The 15954-nt window shown below is 41.0% G+C and overlaps 2 protein-coding genes across 2 annotated transcripts in view; both read right to left on the bottom strand.

Annotated features, from left to right (window-relative positions):
• WDR89 (WD repeat domain 89) overlaps window positions 1-11162 on the bottom strand; it is an 88913-nt gene extending 77751 nt beyond the window's left edge. Inside the window, exon 1 of the mRNA XM_032789179.2 lies at window positions 11141-11162. The gene's annotated coding sequence lies outside the window, so the exon portion shown is untranslated. The remainder of the gene's footprint in view (window positions 1-11140) is intronic.
• SGPP1 (sphingosine-1-phosphate phosphatase 1) overlaps window positions 1-12027 on the bottom strand; it is a 30842-nt gene extending 18815 nt beyond the window's left edge. Inside the window, exon 1 of the mRNA XM_032789173.2 lies at window positions 11141-12027. Within this exon, the coding sequence (XP_032645064.1) occupies window positions 11141-11830 (690 nt within the window). The 5' untranslated portion in view covers window positions 11831-12027. The remainder of the gene's footprint in view (window positions 1-11140) is intronic.
• Between the last annotated feature and the right edge of the window lie 3927 nt (window positions 12028-15954).

The following is a 15954-nucleotide window of genomic DNA, read 5'->3' as shown; positions in this document are numbered from 1 at the left end:
GATCTGATTTTTCCTTTTCAAATCCCTAGATGTTCATCTCATATATTATACCTCCTGTTTTTATTGGGAAATGGCCATTCTGCTTTAATTGCATCCCTTAAAGTAGGTTAGCAACCTTCTAGTTGGATCCAGGCAGAAAATATTTCCCTTGAAGTGCCCTAACTTGAACTTCTCTCCCTTCTGACTGAATGCCAAGGTTTTTAATCACTTAATCATTGTTTGAAAACATTAATAAGGAGACAATCTGTCTTGGAAGAGTATGACCCAGGGTCAGAAAGTTCCCCTTCCTTAGTGGAGGAGAATACCAAAGAGGACTCTAGATAGCCATTTCTTTTAGTTTAGTCTCCAGTTTTCTGTATAGGTGGAAAGGAAATTCTGCTTTACAAAAAAAAAAAAAAAAAGTAGAAGTGTTTTCCCTTCCTTCTCAGTTAAAAAAGCCAGGCCTTTTTCAACCTTCTTTCTAACAGTGGGGTTCTAGCATGAGAACAGGGTTCCAAATGTTTTGTTGTGTGTAGTACAGTAATTCTATGTTTGAGAACTAAAAAAAAAAAAGATTTTAATTCATTTAATCACATTAAAATTCACATTTTGCCCCTTTTTTCTATCCTCTAAATGTAGGCCATAGCAGCCAAAGTAGTTGACGGAAATGGTATTCTCTTCCCTCAGAAATGGCAAGATCAGAAGTTTCTGCTAGCTAAACTCTCAGGTAACTTTTATAGACCTTATGATTGCAGAGATAATTAAACTTTCAGATGTGAAGGGAAAGTTATTTTCTTAAGTCTAGACAGAAACCCCCAATGCCTTGGCCTGCTGTACTAAACTTTGCTATCACAGAGTGAAAGTTGACCAGAATGATGTCAGTTTTCACTAATAGGCAACTATGAGAACTAAGAATCAGGTCATTTACACTTTCCTGCGGCTCACAGAAATTATGAGAAGCAGACAAACTGGAGATATCCCTGCTGCCGCAGCAGCTGTCAGGAAGACGCTGGGCATGGCTCCAGGACAACATTCAGGACTATAAGCATGGGCTCCAGAAACTAGGCGGGAGGATCACCTGGCCTTCTGCTATTGTGCCTCATCTTACACACCCCTCACGTGGTACGAAGCTGCCACTTATGACAGTCCTGGAGCCTCTGTCTGGGTAAATTTACTGTGAGGTGCTGCCAATGTTTCCTGGAAGCTGTCCTGCTCAGGGAGGAAGGCTGCAGGAAATGCTCTCTCAGCCTAGAGCCCTTGAGAAGGGCCTGGGTCACCACAGAAGTCCATGCAGTCACTCAATCAGCAAAGGGAGGTGCAGGAGACAGTGTCCAGCTCTCTTTCACTTCTTACCCATGATGCATTCCACACGGATAAGCAAGGAGGGGAGGAACAGAAAAGGCGATTGCCTCTGCTGATAAAAGCAGAACCTCAAGAATTTCAGCCTTCTCTTCCCTCACCCCCACTTCTTTATATATGTTCTGTAGCAGGTCTGTCTGCCTGCAGTTTAAGGGTATATCTACACTGCAATTAAAACGCTGGGGCTGGACCATGCCAGCGATTCGGTCTTGGACTAAGGGACTGCTTAATTATGATGCAGATGTTCAGGCTCAGAACCCAAGCTCTGGGACCCTCCGCCTCTCACGGGATCTAGAGTCCAGGGCGCAAGCCTGAGCCCAAACATCTACACATCAGTTAAACAGCCCCATAGTCCAAGTCTTGTGAGCCCAAGTCAGCTGGTACAGGCCAACTATAAGTTTTTAACTGCAGACATACTCTAAAGAGGAAGATGAAATCTGGTGTTCTCTCTGGTGGAGACACCTCCCTTACTGCCAAGTTTGGTCCACCTCCAATGCTGCACATAACTGAGTCATGGATCTGTGGACCAAATAACTAATAATTCACTTATATTAAAAAAATTTACTTCATGCTTTCCAGAGTTACACACTAACTGATTCAAGGTATTTACAAAATAAGGGTAAATTTGAGAACTTGCTGGGTGCCAAGTGCCCATTGACGCTCAGCAACTCTGGGGATCAGGCTCAAGACAAGACTCCAGAAAATAATTCAGATAATGAAAGCTATAAGAAGATGATTAGCGATAACAAGGAAGGAAGAACTGTTACACTATCATTACAAGATTATGAGGTGCAAACCTTATGAAGGGCATCTATAATCGTTAATACAAAACATTTCTCAAGACCCTAAAGAAATCATACACTTTGTCAAAATCTCTCAGTCCTGCTAGCTGCAAGTAATATGGCAAAATACTGCACCCTTACTGTCACTAGAGTTTTTTGGTAGACAAGCCCAGAAAATATTAACTACATATTTGTGCCAACCACATGAAGTCATGAGAATATGACAAGATGTGTATGTAGACTTTTTTTTTTTTTTTTTTTTTTTTAAACAAGGACTGGTCATATGTGATCTGACTGACAATTTGAACTTAAAACAATGTTTGCTTTGTTATATGTAATGAGGCTATGGATACTTTACCAAGTAAATAAGTTGCAATTGGTGTCAACTTATAGATACAAACTTCTACGATTTGTAGTTTTATTGGCTGTTCTACTGCTAGAGAGTCTACTAATACACACATTTGAACACACATTATTAAGCATATTTCATAAAACCTTTCAAGAAAGAGAATGTAAGGAGCTTATTTGCATGTACAGTATATGGCCAATCTTCATTGAAGTTTGAGTATTTACCTGTGAATTTATAAATTAAACATGATCCTGAGAACCTCAACTGTGTCAGTTATTTCATCTGACATTACAGTGTAAATAATATGATCCTGCTGGGGAGAAATTTTCCTATTACTGAGAACTCAGTCAAATTGTGTGGCAAAGCACTAATAGCAAAGTGAAGAGTATGTAGTATATAACTTCTAGGTTATGTAGCGGTGATAGGATTTTAGTTCATTGAAATACAGGGTTATTCAATGTATTTACCTTTAACTCTTAACTGGGTTGTTTTCCTGCATTGAAATTTCAAGAGGGGAACAAATCTAATGTGCTTTTACAGATTTAGTAAAAGATAGGCAATCAAATATGAAGTAAATATTTTATTTTATTTGTAGTTCCCTTAAACTAATCAATTATAACACAATGCAATGTTTAAAAACGTTACAACTGAAAACCCAATCAATATATCAATGGTTCAATTTATCTGGCTCACCAATTACTATGATCAGTAATTAAATCATTTATCAAAATTCACAAGAATTACACTTCAATACTTTACAGGAAAGTTATGGAAGAATGATTAGATTAAAAGAAAGGCAATCTGGCTAAGAGGCTGCTAAAGACAGAAGCTGACTCTTGCTTTTGTTTTAAGGGAGTATAATACGTAAAATTATTTCTTTATATCTTCCCACTGAGCTGTTCCACCTTAAGTTTCTGAGAACATACGACCCATGTTAGATTTTATTTACTTAGCTTATTCACCTTCCCACATTAAAATACACTGTCTGCATCTTCCTGACACTTTTATACAGATGCAGAAATTATTCTTAAAATCAAGCACTTAACGGCTTTGGAATAACACTTTTAACCAATATAATTTCTTACTAATTAGATAACAGATTTGGGGATTTTTAGTGTCTTCCTAGGGAAAAGGTTAGACACACACAAATAGAATGTCAAGAGAATTCAGACATCTCTGAATTCTATACAAATGCACATGTCTTTTTCTTAGAGTCTCTAATTAACATGATCAGTCTTAGGTGAGAACTAGTCCTGATGTTGCAAAAAATTTGAGCTTCTTTTGCATGCAGGGTGATGGTTAGGTTCTTCTCTCTCTCAGTTGTGACTTCAGGCTTGGCTTAGCTGATGATCAGTCTTTAAATTTCTTCTCTGGATGACAAGTAGGATTCTGTGCCCTCTTGCTCTGCCTTGGAGACCACCTTTCTACAACTAGAGTTTCAGCATGTTGGCTATAGCTCAGTGTGGTAGTAATTTGGTATCTCAATCTGAGGTAGACATTGTATTCCAACATCCATGGTGACCATAAGCAGAACACTGAGAAGGAGCTGGCAACAGACTTCTGACAGAATATGGTCCATTCTCACTTTGCTAAAATAATTACCAGTGTGTAGTCCACCACCCTTTTACTAATTTCCATTCATTTCTTGTGACTGTTAGTAAGCATGACAAGGGGAAAAAATGAGACTTAAAAAATGGGACCTAGCACAAGGTGAGTGCCTGGCCTACTTCAGAGCCCTTTCACCTAAAGCAGCTCTGATTTCAGTATTCCTTATTAATGCTAAACTTAATTTTACCAGATAAGCCCTGGCCAAAGTTTCCTACAGATTGATTCTCCATCTACCATATTTCAAAATGTACTGTAGATGCAGAGGCTGTCACGATTAATGTTTTAGTTTAGCTCTTCTTCAGACATAGACAGATATAGAAAAATTAATACCAGTAATGTGCCTTGATTCAACTGGGATGAAGACATCCCATAGGTTATTACACATTATTATGTTTTGCAGAAAAGCAAGGGTACTGCTAGCTTTGGAAAAAGCAATTAAAATTTGTTTTAAGCTTACCAAAGATTCCCAATTGTCCATTTTATTAATCTATGGTCTTTTAAACACAGGCTGTATAAGAGCAAGAACAAAAAGTTAGGCCAATAACCTTGATGAGTAAGATAAGCATAGTTTTGTTTCCTTATTTGCTAATGAGCAGAAACTAAATAAGTCAATTGCCATCCGCCAGTCTGTTATTGTACAATTTAAATTTTCACACTAGCTGCTACACAGTCTATCCAAAGAGTGGTTGTTCACAAAAACATGTACACAATTTATAAGCAAAGTACTACAATATTTGCTAACAGTACTGTTGGGGAGGGGGGGTTGAATTCCAAATGAAAGCACAGGGAGTTACATGTATGAATACCTATATATCAAGATAACTCAGGTACGGTATATATGCCATCTACATGTTTAAGTACACTCCTATTTCCTTTTCCTCCTCATCTTCATGCAAATTCTATGCAGACTTTTACACTTGGAACTTTCTTCCTGACCTTTTCTGGCTAATATCAATACATTTTTTTTAAAAATTAAGCTTTTATTAAGTCATCAATGCATACGAACCAACCAACACATCCATATTATCTTATTGTAAACCTTGTTCTCCCTCCTCACATTTCTCACTGGACAGGAAGCTAAAATGCGACAATTTGATTCTCATTAAAGTCCATGGAAAAACACTAACAAAAAACCCAACCATCCTAATTAGCTTACATTAAAGGTCTTCAGCATAACAAATAATGATGACAATAAATGTTGGTTTTCCGGGCAAGGGAAAAGGCAATACAGAATTATTAAACAGATATGAATGTTCAGTCATCACATATTTTTACAATCCAAATCTATTTGCTTCATTCCAAAATCTCACCGAACAGCCAAAAAACAAACTAGAACAGCTTTCAGAAATCTCAATGAACAACCTCAGCTTCCTGTAGTTTACATTTTTATATGAAACAGCTGAAGGGTTTGTTATGTAGCCATATGTATAAGGGAGTCAGAATTGTCAATTTACACTAATTTAAACCTGCCTAATGTTTATAGGCACTAGGAAAGATGGTATATTATGCAAATAGCCTGAAAAAAATTAACTGAGAACTAATCAATCAATTTAATATTAACACAATTATATTTTCTTCATGTTAAGTGAATTGTTCCTCTCAATACTAAATGTAACTAGATAAGACATCACACAGTTAAGTGTGTCATTACAGTGACTCAAATCCAAGTGAGTAATAACTAAAGCTCTTCATGGCTAGACCTGTCATTACTGTAGAGCAGCTTTGGCCTTACCCAGCCACTGGAAGATTCCATCTCCATATGCAGAGTTGTTCTGAGGTGGTCTAGAGAAGCTACAAAATCTCTTACACCACCCACTCATGGCTACTAGAGCAGAGGGAATGACCCAGTCTTCCATAGACACCACAATTACTCTTTCCTGAAACAACCCTTTAGGACTATTGGCCACCAGCATAATTTAGCAAATCCACAGGCTGCTCTAGTTTGCAGTATGAACTGTACTTGTGCTTCCCCAATCTGGCACTAAGGTAGCTAAAAAAAAAAAAATCACCTTTGCAGCAGCCCTCCTGAGCTGTGCAGAGTCTGATAATCTGAAATGTGACATATGAAAATACCAAGCTTTGAAAGTTTGTTTTTGTACAGATCAAATTCATTCTAATATAAAATATTTTCTAAAATCAGGTTAACAAGTACTTGTTTTCAAGCACTCTCCAAAGTTCATAAAAATTTTCATCAAATGTCAGTTAACTGTTTACATCATACAGTGGTTTTATATTACCTCTTACCCCCATGGCACTTTATAATATTTAAAATATTGAAGACTGGTTGAAGATTAGAGAGTGCCTGTATTTTCATTACTGTGGTAAAATCATATTAAGAAAAAGGTATGTGAATGCAGATCTTGATATAGACTAGGAAATACACTTTTTTTTTTTTTTTAAATATCATCTGTGGCACCCTTATTTCCAGTTGATCAGTTTTCTTTACAATTTTCACCATCTACTGTATTAACATCCACAACAGTGTTTCTAAATTTCCATGGATAGATTTCATCTGCTTTGTATTTCAAAGTCACCGAGTAAAATTATAAAGTTTGTTTACTAAAGTGGAAAAACCCACAATTTAATAATAAAATGAAGGGATTTTTCAACATAATCCTGTATAGCTGAAATAGAGAGCTCATTAGTCAAGTTCCTATATAGTGTCAAAATAAGTAACAATTAAAAAAAAGGCATATATTACAAGAGGACAGAACAGTTAACTATGATGAAGTATTACCATAACAATTTTTTTTCTTGCTGCTAAAAGATCAATACTGTTCTTCTGGAAACAAGAATCCTTCAAGGTCTCTCTGGTTGTGCAAAAGAATTCAAGCAATATGGTAAAATGTGGGATATTTGCAGACCATAGGTTAGGGCTCCATGGGTCACACTCTCTAGGTAGAGATCTTTGAGCCCTGGCAATAACATACCAAAATAGAATACTACACCTTTCAGCTATCACACACAAAAGATGGGGATTACTACTAATGAGGTCCCCTGTTGTTCAAAGCTCTCTCAAGCGGTAACTGAATTAAACTGCCTGACTCCTGTCAATCCACTATTTCCAGAGTAGTAAAGAGAACCAGTGTTTTACTTATGTCCCACTTTTACTTTACGAATAAACTATGTGGAGTAGCAGAAGTATTAGAGTTGCCTTCCTGAATCCAAGGACAGAAAATAGTGCATCAGTTTATATTTGATTCACATTTAGAATGTTTCTTATGGCTATTATAACAGGAATTTTCTTTTTAAATTCAAGCTTCAACTCTGTAGAAGTTAATGGATAAGGGTCTTTTATTCACAGGAGTTTTACCAAGCTCTACTTCAGGGGTCAGCAACCTTTCAGAAGTGGTGTGCTGAGTCTTCATTTATTCACTCTAATTTAAGATCTCGCATGCCAGTAATACATTTTAACTTTTTTAGAAGGTCTCTTTCTATAAGTCTATAATATATATAACTAAACTATTGTTGTATGTAAAGTAAATAAGGTTTCAAAATGTTTAAGAAGCTCCATTTAAAATTAAATTAAAATGCAGAGCCCCCTGGACCGGAGGCCAGGACTGGGCAGTGTGAGTGCCACTGAAAATCAGCTTGTGTGCCGCCTTCAGCGCATGCGCCATAGGTTGCCTACCCCTGCTCTACTTATTTGTTAAAGAGAAAAGTAATGAACAAAATTCCATTAAGAACAGCATTCTATGAATGCAAAAGAACTGCACCTGGTAGAAGGTAGCAGCTAGAGGAGTAGTTTTATGTATTGGGATGAAAAATACCTTTACAAAAAAGTAGTACTTTAAAAATATTTTAAATACTATTAAGTAGAGGGGTAGCCGTGTTAGTCTGGATCTGTAAAAGCAGCAAAGAGTCCTGTGGCACTTTATAGACTAACGGACATATTGGAGCATGAGCTTTCGTCGATGAAGTAGATATTCACCCACGAAAGCTCATGCTCCAAAACCTTCTGTTAGTCCATAAGGTGCCACAGGACTCTTTGCTACTTTTAAATACTATTAACTTTCTTCTGCTGAAGAATAAAAGGCATCTCTGCAGAGTTGTTCCCTACAATATACACTCATTTTGCCCAATCCAGCACAACTGAAGTCAAAAGAAATTTTGTCATGGTCCATGACAGAAGCATGATGTGACCGTTAGCAGGTTTTTTAAAACAAGTAGGGTTTCTCAAAGGCAAGATGGGTGAGGTAATATCTTTTATTGGACCAACTTATATTACCTCACTCATCTCATGCCTCTGAAATTCTGGGATCATCATCACTGCAAACAATATATGTTTTCAGGACAGACTTAAGTTTAATGACATGAAATTATTAATCTAATTTTAAATATTCCTTTGGAAATATTAGCTCGGGAAGTTAGTGCTAAAAATTCATTTTATTAAAAATGTTTAGCTCATAATACATGATGCAACGAAATCCATCAACAGAACACTTCATTACTATATAAGAGACATGAGTTCAAACTTTTAGCAAAGTCTGGAATTATTATGAATGCAGTACACCCAATTGTACAGTATAGAGAGAACCTCTAAACTGCTTCATAGCAAATCCTTATAGCCAGCACTCATGAGCAGCACAAACAAGCTTCAGAAGGAAAAAACACTGCCGCCCTCCTTGGTGAGATGTCAAGCTGCAATAAAAGGCCTAGTATAAGAGAATAAGCACAAAGAGTCAGAGCTGAGGTTCTGAAGATTCTCAATATCTAGACCCAAAAACAGAGATCCACATAAATCAAACTCCTCTCCCCAATAAAAAATATTTAGAACTGTCAATGAAACTATTTAAATGTTACTGCCCAAACTTTTATGTGAAGTCCAGCACATTTATTCACAGCATCCATTTTCTATATAGTTTCTGAAGCATCCTAGTCTGATTGTTCAGACTTCTTCAGATGACAGATACTATCCTGAATAAACTTTAGTTTCAGTGTGCTCTACTATTCAAGCACATAATTTCATATGAAATTAAGTTTTTCACAGAATCAAGAGATGGCAGAGCAATCCATTTAAAAGATGCTGGTTTACAGCGGTTCTACTCTGAATAGTGACATCAAACCAAACCAAAGCATGGGTCCCATGTTTGTCATCACTTGAGTTTTCATAACAAATGTAGTTAGTTTACCAGTAAAAATATTATTTGTCTGCTTGCCAGTGCTGCAAAGTCACTCTGACAATCAAGCTCAGCTCTGCTTCCCACACATCACTACCAGCATTGCCTTCATAGGGTTTACACTGATATAACTGACTAGCATTAGAAACATATGCAGTGTAATTGTAGTCTTGTCAGTCCCACCTTGCATTTAGCTGTGACGCTCGGAGTACCTTTCCCAGACCTGAAAAAACTCCATGTGGCTCAAAAATTTCTCTCTCTCACCAACAGATATTGGTCCAATAAAATATATTACCTTGCCCTCATTGTCTCTCTGGCATTAGTAAGTTATTCTGTTAAGGATATACAGAAAGCAGTATAACTCAGATCATCCTCAGACTGTCAGCTCTCCAGTGCTAATGGGGTAAAAGGCAATAAAAAACATTTTTCTGTCACAAAATAAGCAACTGTGACTGAATGTACATGTTGTTGAATAAGGTCCATTTTTAATGATTCACTCTTTATAATGAAACTATAAACAAACAGTTACTAATAAGTGAAAATATATATTTCATAAAGTAAACCCTAACACCTTGATCTATCACATGCCTGTGCACATCAAGTGGGTGGGAACTTGGTGTGTAGTGGAAGGTACTTGGCCTTTGACTAAAAAAAGTGTAGGTATCCAAAATAACTAGACTTTTTGGGAGTGGACTGACTTTTACCAAGATTAGTTACTGCACTTTGAATCTCAATCTTTGTTTAAACCACATTACTTGCGCATTTCTGAACCTTCAAACAGCTCTATCCTGTCAGAATACCCATTTCACAGACTGAGATAAAAACACAAGTGTCATGCTCCGACAGTAATAAACCCCCAGTGATCACTAGCAGCATTGACTGAAAAGATAAGGGTTATTTGGTCACTAAGCTGAAAGTATCTCATAGCAATTTGCTGGACTTCTTAGAAGTTATACAGCTATATGAAAAGCAGTACAGACAGCAGACCATCTGAAAATACTAAACATGTTGCAAGTAGAAATCAATCCCTTTTACATAAACTGGATATAGGAGATGTGTATCCTTCAAATACATAGCTGTTACTTAACATGCAGTGCACTGAAACTTCTGTCTATAACACTTGCTATCAAGGAATGACCAAAAAACCACCAAAAACTCTTGTTGTTCACCTGCCCCTGCAAGTGGTGCAAGAGAACTCCAGGATTTGTAGAGAATTTTCTAGCAATATGTTCAAGAGCAAAAATTTCAGCAATACCTACCCCAACTGAAAACATGATATGATCTAATTATCCATAGAGTACAATTTGTCATTTAAATTGACCTTGTTGATTTAAGATGGAATATACCGGAGATTAAAATTTAGATGAGAGAAGGGGAAACCTGAAAAGGTTTAGAAGTCAGTTCCTGATAAAAATTAATACTTCTATAGTCGTGCAGCACTTTGAGGATTATTTATATCTTCAACACCCAGATAAGAGATTATTAAACTAAAACAGAGTTCAAGGAGATGCCGAGGACAAGTAGTAAATCAGAAGCAAAAGCAAGATTATCATTGAACTCTAAAGTTCCTAGTGCTCTGTCAGTCAGTCAGTCAATTAAACCAAATCAGCCTGCCAAAAGATCAGATGCTTGCACAAAGTTTACCCAAACCACTTGAGGCTACAAAAGTCTCACAAGAACAGGGTGCAGACAGAGATGTGGAGCACACTGTGCACATTATCACTATTCAAATAAAAGCTGGAAATACCAGAAGTCTCTCTCCTGATATCTAAACACTCACCTGGATGATCAAAAAAAAGTTCAGTTCACATTCATTTTTAAGAATAGATGATTTGGGGGGTTGGGGAGGAGAACAGGTATTGTGTTTTATCCAAACTAGTTCACCCCTCCCTTTAAGGCAGTTGAGTGTATATCTCGCCATGAAAAAGAAGGGCGGGCATTACCTGCCACCTGCCGTAGCTGAGCAGGACGAGCGCCAGAGGGATGGCAGTGCCCGACATGGCGTGGGTGGAAGGCATGCTGTACTCGGAGTTGTAGAAGACTTCCAGCTTCACCACGGGAGGGGAGGCAGGCCGTGGCCAGCGAATCACATCCTTGGTGCACTGGCCCAGGTACATAACCCAGACCCAGACGATGATGAGCCTCCTGCCCATCCAGGCGTCCAGGTTCCAGATGCAGAAGGGGAAGAAGAGGATGTAGAAGAGCTCGTTGCCCAGCTCCGTGCCCAAGTTGAACAGATAATAGAGGAAGGGCTTGCGGATGGCGATCTCCTGGCAGGCGGCTTCCCCGGTCAGGGAGTTGCGGCGCGGCTGCCTCCTCCCCCAGGTCTGCTGCGGGGGTCCCTCCCCGCCGGCTCCCCTGGAGACCGCCCCGTTCCCCAGCCCCTTCGGATGCCGCTTCTCCCCGCCAGCGGCGGCTCGGAGCCGGGGCCACCCATCGCCTTCCCCTCCGCCGTTCCTGGCGGGGCAGCTGCCGTTGGCTAACGGCCCCTGCTCCCCGCTCTCCTCAGCGAGGGGAGGGGAGGCCGCCAAGCCCGGAGGCCCCTCCACCCCGCAGAGCCGCTGGAAGTCGGCTACTTTCTGCGGGTCCTGCAGGGCGGCAGCCAGCCGGGCCAGGCGCTGGAGCAGAGCCATGCTGGGAGCCGGGCGCCGCGGGGAGTCTCTCCCGGCAGAGGGGCTGGCGGGGGATCTCTCCTGAGGGGAGGGGGGACTATGCCGGCGGGGGCGGCCTCCAGCGAGGAGGGGGCTTAGGCTCTAACCGACGCTAGACACCCGCCCAGCCGGCCGTTGCGCCTTCCCGCTACGCAGCTGCAGCTCCCGCCCGTCAGTTACCCTCCGCGCTGCCTCCTGTGACCGTCCTGACTCAGCCGAGCCCGGCTGCCCCGCCGCCGCGCGCACCCCAGCGCCCTCCTCCTCCAATCACCGCTCCCCGCCCCTCCTGGTGCGCGCGGTCCCACCACAGAGCCTGCGCAAAGTTCTGCTGGCACAGCAAGAGCACTGACGGCGCGAGGCGCTCCTGATTGGCTGTGCCCCCCCTTCTAGGAGAAAGTGCCACCAATCACAGCTTTGTTCTGCGCGCGGGAACTGCCAATGAACTTTGCCTGCTTCATCCTTGCGCGAGTGTCACGTGGAGATGCCCACAGAAGCTCCAGGGTCGCGGGGGGGGTGGATGGGGCAGAGGAACTTTAGCTTCTCAGCAGGGAGGAGGTGGGCTGGGGGGAGGGCTCCCCCTCCGATCTCCATCACCCAGCAGGGATAGGGAGAAAAGAGCTGCCCCTCCACACCACATCCATCACCCCGTATAGAGGCGTGGTGGGGAGAGTGGGGGTGTGAGAGAGAGTGTGCGTGTATNGGGAGGGGGAAGGGGAAGGGGAAGAGCTGCCCACCCATATCTATCACCCAGAATGGGGAGGAGGGGGAGAAGAGCTGCCCTCCTCCTCCACACAACCCCCCCCCACCTCCGTCACCCAGTAGGGAGGAGAAAAACTAGGGTGGAAATGAGCCCCCCAATACACACACTGCCACCAAGCATGGAGAAGAGCCTTGAAAGTAATGACTTATAAGGCCAAAAGGAATGAAGTAGGGGGAAGGATGTCTGGTTCAAAGAACAACTAATGAAATAAAGGCAAGTTTCTAAAAAGACCAATAGGAGTAACTGCAGATGGGTTTAAATCAGAGAGAATCTTAAAATGAGCCATGGGCCTATGGTAATAAAGATAATAATAACAATGCTAGTGTGCCCATGTTCAAAAAGGGCAAGTGTGATGACCTGTAAACCTGAGGCTGTCTCCCATGTGTCCCCTGATGGCCTCAGGACAGCCCTGCAAATACCCCCTTGCATCAGTTTCCCTCTTGGTTCATCAGATAAACTCAGTACTGTACAGCATTTGGAGTACCTAAAGAGCCCTTTTGTGGAGTTAATTTATTACCAAAAGTCCCACTACCATAAAGCAGAATTCTCCCAGTGCAGTGCAAACAGTATATTAGTCTCAACAGTCCAAAACCAAATATGGCTCTGGGCAAGGCCGGAGCTTGCATTTAGGCAGCTTAGGCAATCGCGTAGGGCACCAGCATTATTAGAGGGCTGCATTTTGCCGGAGGGGGCGGCAGGCGGCTCCGGTGGAGCTGCCGCAGTGGTGCCTGCGGACAATCGGCTGCTTGCGTGGCTGCGGTGGACCTCCCGCAGGCACGACTGCGGCAGCTCCACCGGAGCTGCGGGAGCAGCTGACCGCAGGCAGGACTGCGGAGCCGGGGGACCAGCGCGCCGGACAGCGAAACGGCTGTGCGCCTAGGGCGCTCAAACCCCTAGCGCTGGTCCTGGCTCTGAGATGTCTCACCATGCATACCCCAGCTCTCAAGTGTGGCCCTGGTGTCTTTCACTATGCCTCATCCCAGCCCTTCTACCTAGAGTGCTTCTCTGCCCTATTTCCTTCCCAGATATGGTTCCAGTTCTTGCCCAGATACACCACTAAGCTCACCCTGTCATTTTTCCCCAGCCTTCAGTCCTCTCTGGCCCTCCAGCTCAAAGAGCCAGCAGTATCTACCTCTGCTACTTCCATCCTTCAGCCCTTCCCAGCCCTCTCTCTGGCCTGGAGAAATTTGTAGGTGATCTTCCCGCCTTCAGCTTTCACTTGCTCTGGCTCCATTGCTCTCTAGGGAATTCTAACTGCTCCCCACTTCAGAGAGATTACCTCTCTGAAGGTCACAGCCTTTCAGAGCTCCAGTTTTGGACTCCTCTCTCTCAGCTGTCTGAACTCTCATTTAGAACTCCCAGGGGCAGCTCTGCCCTCCTCAGTACACCAAATTAGGACAAACCTGGACTGGAACAGGAGAACTGGGCTCGGTCTTATTTAAGGGGCCAGCTACCCTATCACTATAGGTATCTATAGGACAATTACCCTGACATCAATCCTGGGTGAAACAACAGAAGAGCTGATATAGGATTGAGTTAAATTATTGCTACTTTATTTAAATAGGTTAAAAAGGTTGCAACCTTTTCTTTCAGAAGTTGATCTTTCCACTGTTGTTCATCTTTCGTAGTGTTAAGATTAAACTACTGCAATGTGTGCTACATGGGGCTATGCCTTAAAACTATTTGGAGACTGAAGCTTGTGCAGAATACAGCATCTGCTTTATTGAGCAGGGTATCTTGCTAGGACCATATAACTCTGAGTGCTCTGGGATCTGCCCTGGCTGTCCATTGCTCTCCAGTACTGAACCTTGTACATTAATTTCTTAGTAAGCAATCTGAAGTATTAAAATTAAACATCTCTCTACAAGAAAGTCATCACTCATGAATTCCAGTGATTACTTCTGCATTCGGAACTTACAGGAATCCAACTATCCTTAGCAAAATACATAATGAATCAATGTAGCACTTTATTTAGATAAGGTCCAACTATTATCTTACTTTGCAGGAAGTAAAGAGAATAGGCAGTTTTGAAAGAATGAGAAGAGAATGCAAATGAGAAAAAAGAATAGGCAGTTTTGTCCGTCTGTCTCCTTATCACTATGCTGTGAACTTTACACACTGCCATAAAGATGGATGCCACTAACTGCTAAAATCCCCAGATACTGACTCTGGTCTGAATGATGCAATTATTCTTGAAACACAAGTTTCTATGGAAACTTTTTTTTGGTGAAAAATGCAGATTAATATTTCACTAATTTCTGCTGAATTTGCCAAATTGTTTCAGCTGGAAAAAAAGAAAGCCAAACAGAAAGAAAATTCTGACAAAATAGACATGTTTTGTTTTGACATTTTCAAAATGACATTTTATTTCAAAATTTCCTTCCATTTTATTTGTAAAAACGTTTTAAGTTCAAAATAGAAACAAAATGTTTTATTTTGGGACAAATGAAACATTTATTTCAGCCCCAAACAAATTTTTGTTTTACTTTTCAGTTCACCAAAAAAATTTCATTTCAGGTCAACCTGAAACTGTTTTTTTCAATTTTTCACTGCTGCCAACAAACCAAAAAATTAGTTATTTGCACAACTCTATTTACAGTTTCACATTTTTCTTTCACACAGTATTTGCTTTTATTAAATTTTTCCTAAATAATTGGTGTGCTACAGAATTGCAAAACTTTTAGTCAAGGCATCACTGTTTGCACACTATTAAAATACTGTAGTATAATAAGTTCACTGGCTATGTAAAAAATCTGACTTTGCTGGTTAAACCAGATAGGCCAAAAACTGATGTTCCAAATAACATGAATTTGATAAGCTCCAAGTAGCAGCAAAACCAAAAGCACAAAACTTGTTAAAACAATGAATACTTTACTTCAGAATCAGAAGATCATTGTCAAGGCCTTGTCTTATTTTTCAGAAGTTTTCACTTGCACCTGGTTTGGGAATGCAAAGAACTTTAATGACCAGCTATTTACATATAGATGTGAGGCATAAATTGTTATTTTCAGTATAACAAACATAAAAGAAAAGACGACAAATAATGAACGGGCCCATATTGGAGGAGTTCTCTCTGTCATATCAGTCATCTTGCTTCCCCATCCCAGTGCCTATATTTCCTCCAGTGGGCATGCATTAAACGACTAAAATCCAGATGCCAAGGAACTACTTGATCTCTAGCTCACACCTAACGCTTAGTGAGCTTCTCAAACTAGATAGTCCTCCATCTATCTTGCCTGCAGGGCCTAGTCAGGTAGATGTGCTCTGAGCATGCCTACTGGATTAGGCCCCACAAGTAAAATAGGTGGGGTGGGGGGGTTGTCCCCATATATCCTACAGACCATTG

Source organism: Chelonoidis abingdonii, chromosome 4 (genome assembly GCF_003597395.2).
Source record: "Chelonoidis abingdonii isolate Lonesome George chromosome 4, CheloAbing_2.0, whole genome shotgun sequence".
Classification (NCBI taxonomy): Eukaryota; Metazoa; Chordata; order Testudines; family Testudinidae; genus Chelonoidis; species Chelonoidis abingdonii.
The sequence above is the reverse complement of the archived record's forward strand: the minus strand, read 5'-3'. Positions and strand labels throughout refer to the sequence as shown.